Source organism: Dreissena polymorpha, chromosome 4 (genome assembly GCF_020536995.1).
Source record: "Dreissena polymorpha isolate Duluth1 chromosome 4, UMN_Dpol_1.0, whole genome shotgun sequence".
In the NCBI taxonomy this organism is placed as follows: domain Eukaryota; kingdom Metazoa; phylum Mollusca; class Bivalvia; order Myida; family Dreissenidae; genus Dreissena; species Dreissena polymorpha.
The window spans coordinates 67,575,978-67,584,501 of record NC_068358.1 but is presented as its reverse complement, the minus strand read 5'-3'; the positions used below and the strand labels follow the sequence as shown (position 1 = coordinate 67,584,501).

Genomic DNA, 8,524 nt, shown 5'->3' with positions numbered 1-8,524 from the left:
TCAATGAAGTCATCCACTTAAGCAGACACATAGTTTGCTTCAAGGAAGTCATCCACTTAAGCAAACACCTAGTGTGATTTCATAAAGTAAACTACTTTAGCATTTATCTAGTATGCTTCAATGAAATCATCCATATTAGCATACACATAGTGTTTGATCATAAAGTAAATCACTTTAGCATTCACATTGCGTGCTTTAATTGAGACATTAACTATAGCAGACACATTAAGTCAACCAGTTTAGCAAACACACTGAGTGCTTCTGTGGAGTAATCCACTTAGCATACACATGCACCTAGTGTGATTTATTGAAGTAAACCACTTTAGCAAACATTCGGCGTGCTTCGTGAAGGCATGTGCTTCAGCATACAGAAACTGCGCTTCAAAGAAGCCATCTACTTTTGCATTCATTAGAATTGCGCCAAGTGCGAAATCCTTCTAATGTCATCGCATATGCATGGATTAATTATAAAGTCGATAAATAACTCTACAATTACTATAACCCAATAACCCTGGTCTAAGACAAATACACGCTATATATTTTTTCCTTCCATTGCTTCCAAACGTTTATTTATTTATTTATCTTTTTATTGCATTTTCACAATCAAAACTACATGCTGATGTATCTATATCTCCCCATATATATATGCAGATATCTAACATGATGCAACATATCTCACCATTAACCGGTTGTATATTTCTTTGTCATGTGTTGCATGCGGAATGATGGGCATATTGCCTTTTTTCCTGAATAAACATCTATCTATATAACGCAACAGTACGATGACAATAACACGACAGTACCATGGCAATAACATAACAATTCCTTGACGATAGAAAGACAGCAACATACAGATAAAGAAACCGTACAAAAGGGATTACACGTGTTTTGTTTTATCATCATCGTACTGTTGTGTTATTGCCATCATACTGTCACGTTATCGTAATCGAACGGTCGCTATATCATCATCGTGGTGTCGTGTTGTCGAGGTACTGTCATCGCAGTGTTACGTTATCGTCATCTTACTGTCGAGTATCGACTTTATAAACGTTTCATTCATAGGCGATGGCCCTAACAGGAATTCTAAGCTCAGTCACATAAAATAGTATTTTCTTGTTTATTATCCAGAGTCTGAAGTGTTAAATCAAGGTATAAAGAGTTGTGTTAACAGGATGAAAATGGCGATTCAAAAAAGCTAAAATGACGAGAGTGCGACGTGCAATTATAACAATTAATGTGTTATCTCGCATTATTTGTGTTCGTTTTGTGGACAAAAAGGGCAATAACTTGAAATTACGCAGAAAAAAACGAGATCACTACGTCGAATCAGAATATTGATATTGCAGCACAATCTTGCGTTATCGGTCCATGAATTCCTTCCTTTCACTCGTTCTCGTGCGTGCCATTCATGAGGTCGAAACAACTAGTGGCCCTAACGGAACATCTTTCCACAAAATCTAACATTCATACATGATTCCATATAAAGATGATAAAATCGAATTGTTTTGTTATACAAAAAAATCGCACATATATGCCCGTACAAAATACTATAAAAAACAGCAAACAATATATTGGTGTGTATATGAGTTCATGTTTATGAGAATCCTTTATGCCATCTTTTGTTCACAGTTTCGTGTCATCGCCTACAGGGTTGTCGTAGGCACCAATCCCATCAGGCGACTGGACACTGGAGCCCAGGCCGTTTTTCGACATTTTGTAGCCACCGTAGTATCGGCTCTTTTCGGACTTCATGTGTCGCGTCTCCCAGCGGAAGTAGTGCACGAGGCACGAGCCGACCAACGGGACGAGGAAGACAACGGCGGCGACCACGGCGACTATCAGGTTACGACGGTACTTCTCCCCAAGCGTGTGGTACCTGGCTCGGTGCAAGTTGATCCCGAACACACCCTTATCCTTGCTGTCGTCTCCAGAATTGCGGACTTCGCACATGTACACACCATAGAGTTCCGGTTTAATCTCATTGATTAGAAGCGTGAAGTCTATCATTGTAAATGCCGCGTCGCTACTCTGGATATCAACCATTTGATCGTTCGCATAACGTTTCCAGACGATCGTAGGTGATGTTAGCGCACTTATGTTGAGTGCTGACCGACAATCTATCGTGAATTTTTGTCCATCGTACAACTCGTACGCCCATTCGCCATCTGTCGTACGAGTTAACTCGTCGGATGCAATGACGACAGCTCCCAAAACGAGTACCGGAAATACAAAGCGCATTCTTCTGATGCAACCTACAAAAGCGATGCTCATTTGATACAAAAAGGTGTGAGTTTTTTTTTACAAAGCTTTAATTGTCAACATTAAAGTCTCCTAGACGAACAATCACTTGGCAGAACGTTCGATTGAATGCCTATAAATTCATGCAATTTTTATATTAAATTAAACTCGTTAAAAATTAAAATTGCTCACCAAATCGGTCTTATTAAGATATTCCAATGATATAATATATAAACGATAATTTAACTTCTTCTTCTATCATGCCGTTCTAATCTTCCTCTTTAAATCGAACGTTTTGTTATCGTAGCAATGCCAAATATCGGTGGTTAGTCAATCGTTATCAGGATAACGCAAGCTATTATTATTATTGCGTATATAAACATCGTACCGGTCGCTATCTACCCGATTTCAATGGCATTACACTTGTCTTGTCACTGAAAAATGTGTATGACTACCGACGCGCATTCACGTACCGAGAAGCGGCCAATGGACGTGAAACCCAACTTCCGACTAAAAGAGCGTTAAATTTTACAGTTAAACAAGACATGTTGTTCCTGTCTATTTATCCAAGACGAATAGAATAACGAATTCATATTGCGGAAATTATGCAAAATTGGAAGTTAAAACCGCTTTACAGAAGACAAATATTTAGTTTACGAATGAATAACCCATGGTCTTTTGTACATGTATTATTATTTAAATAAATGTACACATACCCGGTACTACTTATTTTTATTTCATTTTGACAAGTGTAAAATAGGGCGGACAATAAAGTGAATATTGTTTTGATTGCCACACCATAGAACCGTGCTTGATTTTGCTGCTCTTTACGGTATTTACTATTCAAACACACTTTGTTTTTACCTCCTATGTCACATACCAATATCTCCAAGTAATTTCTTTCGGGTTGTTGTATCTCTGACAAAGCGAGGCTTACATTCTTCAGAGTTCAGCACGGTGAGTAAGAGGCAGGTCAATTGTTTCATAATATCCAAAAGTGACACCTATAGGAGTGCTTCTTTAATCAATTATGCCTAATGCAACAATTAATTTTAATAAGTTCCTTTCGCTTTAACATTTAAGTGCACGTTTTTAGCTTTGAGGCAATGTAGTTCCGGTACATAACAACTAAAATTCACGTACAGTGAAGGCATCCACTTTCAACCACTTCAGCGTACACCAAATGTGCTTCAATGAAGTCAACCACTTTAACATGCACCAATTGTGCCCAACTGAATGCATATACGTTAGCAAAATAATACCTAATGTGCTGTCATTAAATAAACTACTTTAGCATACATATAGTGTGCGTCAATGAAGGTATCCAATTTAGCATACACCTAGTGTGCTTCAATAAAGTCAAGCACTTTAGCATGCACCTAGTGTGCTTCAATGAAGTCATCAACTTTAGCATACACCTAGCGCGCTTCCATGAAGCTACCCACTTTAGCATACACCTAGCGTGCTTCAATAAAGTCATCCACTTTAGCATACACCTAACGTGCTTCAATGAAGACATCCACTTTAGCATACACATAGCGTGCTTCAATGGCGTCATCCACTTTAGCATACACCTAGCGTGCTTCAATGAAGACATCCACTTCAGCATACACCTAGCGTTCGTCAATGAAGTCATACACTTTAGCATACACCTAGCGTGTTACAGTGAAGACATCCACTTTAGCATGTACCTAGCGTGCTTCAATGAAGTCGAAACACCTTAGCATACACCTAGAGTGATTCAATGAAGTGAACCACTTAAGCAAACACACAGCGTGCATCTATGGAGTAATCGACTTTAGCATGTACCTAGTGTAACTTATTAAAGTCAACCACTTTAGCAAACACTCAGGGTGCTTCGCAAAGTCATGTTCTTAAGCATACAGTATGCTCCATAGAAGTCATCTGCTTTAGCGTTAGAATTGCGCTTAGTGCAACAGCCCGTTCGCATATGCATGGATTAATTATACATGTATTATAAAGTTTATACTTGACTCTATAATAAGTGTTAATTTAGACGGACCTGTAGCACAAAAACACATTGCACGTACAGGTCCCCAGGTAATCGTACAATTATTTGGACAGACATTTGCATGTACAAAATAACCTAACTGTACGCATTGTATGCTGGTCATTACTGAAATTTTGAATGATAACAATAGTCTATATTGAAAAGAGTAAGGTTAAAACGGTTCCGGTCGCCGTTCCGTAGTGGATATGGTGCCCGCGATCGCGAGGTCACGGGGTCGATCCCCACTGTGGGGGCGTTCTTTAGATCTCCCCCATAGACACCAAGGAAACGGACTCGAGAGCGTTTCATATAAGTCTCAAGTTTGTTGTGCAATCGAGCTTTAAAAAAGGTTTAAATTTAAAAAAAAAACGGTTCCGATGATCCGGTCAATGATTTTTACGATACGAGGTCCTTTTTTAACTATATTATTTTCATCTCTACGAAACCAAATATGTTGCTGTTGGAATTTTTTAAGAGGGATGGAAGAAACATTCATAGTTTTTCTATAACTTTATATGGGCCTTTAATATTGCATAATATATTTCACAATACTTAATTATAGCCCAAAAAGTTCACAAACTAATTAATGTGAACTCTGTAATTATTTTATGCTTATTTGTTCGATGCTTTTTCAAATATCGTTGAATGCTTTCAAAATATGGCGATTTTCTTATTCTGCGTTGACTAAAAAAAAGTTATTCTATATGACACCGCGTCGCACAATTCAAGAATTGCCGCTCGCAATTAAATGATGTCGATTTTTACACCATTCTTGGAAACGTCACCTAGAGTATCAACCAATCAAAATCGTGCTCTTGACTGAGTACACGAGACTGTGGCATATTGCCGCGAAAACTAATGCGCAAAAACGGAAGTGTGCTTCAAACTAATGGCAAAACAAACAATAAAGGTATGCTGTTGATAATAGACTTCTTGTGTTTTACATCATATAAAAGCTATGAAATGCTTCCAATCAGATTAATTAATGAGTTGTATTTTTATACTACAGTAACATTTTAATAAAGGAAAAGTTTACCACGTTGCTGACGACTTACACACGATTACCTGTGTCCTAGTTGCAATAATTCAACTCACAGCTTTATTACCCAATGGTTAGCTGAGAGCCGCCATAGCAAAAATAATCAAAGGCTCTGGGAGACCGTTTATATGGACTACCAGGGTCCAGGCTTGTAAGTCAGTGGTTACCAGATTTTTATGTCCCCCAACTATAGTGGGGGACATATTGTTTTTGCCCTGTCTGTTGGTTTGTTTGTTTGCCCCAACTTTAATATTTGCCATAACTTTTGTAATATTAAAGATAGCAACTTGATATTTGGCATGCAGGTGTATCTCAGCTCCAGAAACTTGATATTTGGCATTCATGTGTATAGGTTAAACCTATTTATTTTAGCTTGATTGCATTGAAAGCCTATGGCTTATATAAACACTTTCGAGTCCATTTCCTGGGCCTAGAACCAGTACTTGGTGTCTTTGGGGGAGATCTAAAGAACGCTCTCACTGTGGGGATCGAACCCGTGACCTCCCGGTCGCTAGGCGGACACCATATCCATTACAACACGGTGACCTTCTATCATGCATGTGTATGTCATGGAGAGTGGTGAAAGGTCAAGGTCATCCTTCAAGGTCAAATATATGGGTCAAAATTGCTCATTTAATGTCACTTGCAATATTGAAGCTAGCAACTTGATATTTGACATGCATGCATGTGTATCTCATGGAGCTGCACATTTTGAGTGATGAAAGGTCAAGGTCATCCTTCAAGGTCAAAGGTCATAATATATGGGGACATAGTGTTTCACAAACACATCGCTTGTTTTTTTAAAAATAAGGATTCTTTTGCAATATTTCATTTGAACAAATACACATTCAAAACAGTGTTTAAGTCACTCTGATGATCCCGTAAGTATTATGGGCAACAGAAGGTTTTACAAATGGAACATAACTTTCCAGACCATCATTCAACATTGCATTAAACATTGCATTAATATATTTTAATGAACATAAATTAATGACTTGCTAATTAAGTAACTGTTAGATCTTCATTATTTTTCCCCCAATTATTATTTAATTGTCATTATTGAAAATCGCCGCAAATATTGTCGGCTGGTTTTGTTTTTCACGCTGTTTGTTTTCTTCAATTAGAGTCGCTCACCTGAGATTCAAAGGAACTGCCCTGTTCTGTGCAGCCCAAGATGTCAATAGAACAAAAAGTTCTTACCAAATTTCTTGACTAGTGAACACCCTGGCAGCAATGTTTTTCAACAGACCAGAACCATTTTCATACACATCCAAAATATCGTTCAAACAAATATTCTGACAAAGTTTCATGAAGATTCATAAGTCCATATAAGGAAAAATGCCCCGCACCCTGGTTTGAAAATGGTTTCGGTTGCTTTAAAAACATGGCCACCAAGTGGCGGGGCATTTTTCCCTACATGGATTTAGTAAAACTTTGTTAACACTCAAGAGGCCACAGTTATTGTCCAATCTTCATGAAATTTGGTTAAAAGGTTGGTCTCAATGATATCTTGGATGAGTTGGAAATAATGGTTATGTTTGCTTGAAAGACATGGCTGCGGGGCATTTTTCCTGATATGGCTATAGTAAAACCTTGTTAACATTCTAGAGACCACATTTATTGTCTGATCTTCATGAAACTTTGTCAGAAGATTCATCCCAATAATATCTTGGAGGAGTTACAAAATTATGCAGGTTGGTTGAAAAACCTGGCCTCCAGGGGGTGGGGCATTTTTTCTTATATGGCTATAGTAAAACCTTGTTAACACTCTTAACAGTTACCAATAATTGGTAAAGCACTGGAAGATTAAAGAAGTTTTTCAAAGTATACAAATATCACTTCTGTAGGACACTGATTTTGAAAAATGCTCTAGGCCAGGATGTCACAGAAGTTAATTTGACGCGTGTATGATAATACACAGAGTCGAGTGTGTACACAGTAATCTCGTTATCAATTTTTCCGGCTTGATGGCCTGTAGTCCGGATAAAATAATCGCCATTTTGTCTCGCCAATTTTAAGAAATAATAGCCAGTTGGATAAAATAATTGCCATTGGTGATAATGTATGGCAGCATCGTGAGCACGTTAATGGAATATTCATCAAATTTGTTTGAAAAATGTGCATGCAATAATAGCAACTGTACATATCAATATTGAAAACATTTCAAAGTGTTAAGGACACTATGCAAATAATAGTTCACAAATGTTTAATGTTTTCTTGATAAAGACATTTTTCCAGTCTTTGGCTGTATTAAAACTAGGGATGCAAGAGGTTACAAAAAACATTAACCGGTTAACATTTTGTAGTAAATATGTTCATGTATACATGTATACGTTAAATACGTCATGCCGCTCTTACATGTACTGTATAAATAACGAAAATAATTTGAGATTGCATGCGTTGGTAACATAATAGTTTCTTAATAAAAATTTATTATACAATTTATTCCAATAATTTTGTTTATGTATGCTTTATTATGCCCCCCTTCGAAGAAGAGGGGGTATATTGTTTTGCTTATGTCGGTCCGTCCATATGTCCGTCCACCAGATGGTTTCCGGATGATAACTCAAGAACACTTAAGCCTAGGATCATGAAACTTCATAGGTACATTGCTCATGACTCGCAGATGACCCATATTGATTTTCAGGTCACTAGGTCAAAGGTCAAGGTCACGGTGACTCGAAACAGAAAAATGGTTTCCGGATGATAACTCAAGAACGCTTACGCCTAGGATCATGAAACTTCATAGGTACATTGATCATGACTCGCAGATGACCCCTATTGATTTTGAGGTCACTAGGTCCAGGTATTGAAGAATTTTTCCAGTGCCAATCACCCTGCAGGTCGAGTAGGCCTGACAATCCACTTGCCCTATACTTTAATCTACTCGCCCTGCATTAAAAAAATATAAATATATCAATATTTATAGTTATGATCAACCAGAACCTTTTTTACCTACGTAACATAGTGACACTAAACTGCAAACAAATTAACTACACTATCTGATGGATTTTATTTGCTTTCCTTACGTTTTCTGCACCTCTTTCCTTTTCTCAATACTTTCCGCTTCTCGTTTTGATGACCTTTCTTTCTGTACCCTGTCTTCACCACCTTGCAATGCAGATATTTTAAAATAGAACCCTTTTTCTTGCTGAGTTTTAATATTACAGACGAACTTTTACTGAAAGACACGCTTGATTGACAAATGGTTACAATACGGTAAATTTTGGCTAATG

At 37.6% G+C, this 8,524-nt stretch overlaps 2 protein-coding genes and 1 long non-coding RNA gene across 3 annotated transcripts in view; 2 read left to right on the top strand and 1 right to left on the bottom strand.

Annotated features, from left to right (window-relative positions):
* LOC127879121 (uncharacterized) overlaps window positions 1-8,524 on the top strand; it is a 135,677-nt gene that overhangs the window by 52,917 nt on the left and 74,236 nt on the right. The window lies entirely within an intron of this gene.
* LOC127879117 (uncharacterized) lies at window positions 1,104-2,604 on the bottom strand. The gene is made up of 2 exons (XM_052425793.1): window positions 2,431-2,604; window positions 1,104-2,252 (listed from the first exon to the last, which is right to left on the bottom strand). The coding sequence occupies exon 2, from the start codon at window positions 2,236-2,238 to the stop codon at window positions 1,624-1,626; it is 615 nt and encodes a 204-aa protein (XP_052281753.1). The 5' UTR covers window positions 2,239-2,252; window positions 2,431-2,604; the 3' UTR covers window positions 1,104-1,623.
* LOC127879100 (uncharacterized) overlaps window positions 5,078-8,524 on the top strand; it is a 70,069-nt gene continuing 66,622 nt past the window's right edge. The window contains exon 1 of the mRNA XM_052425742.1: window positions 5,078-5,159. The gene's annotated coding sequence lies outside the window, so the exon portion shown is untranslated. The remainder of the gene's footprint in view (window positions 5,160-8,524) is intronic.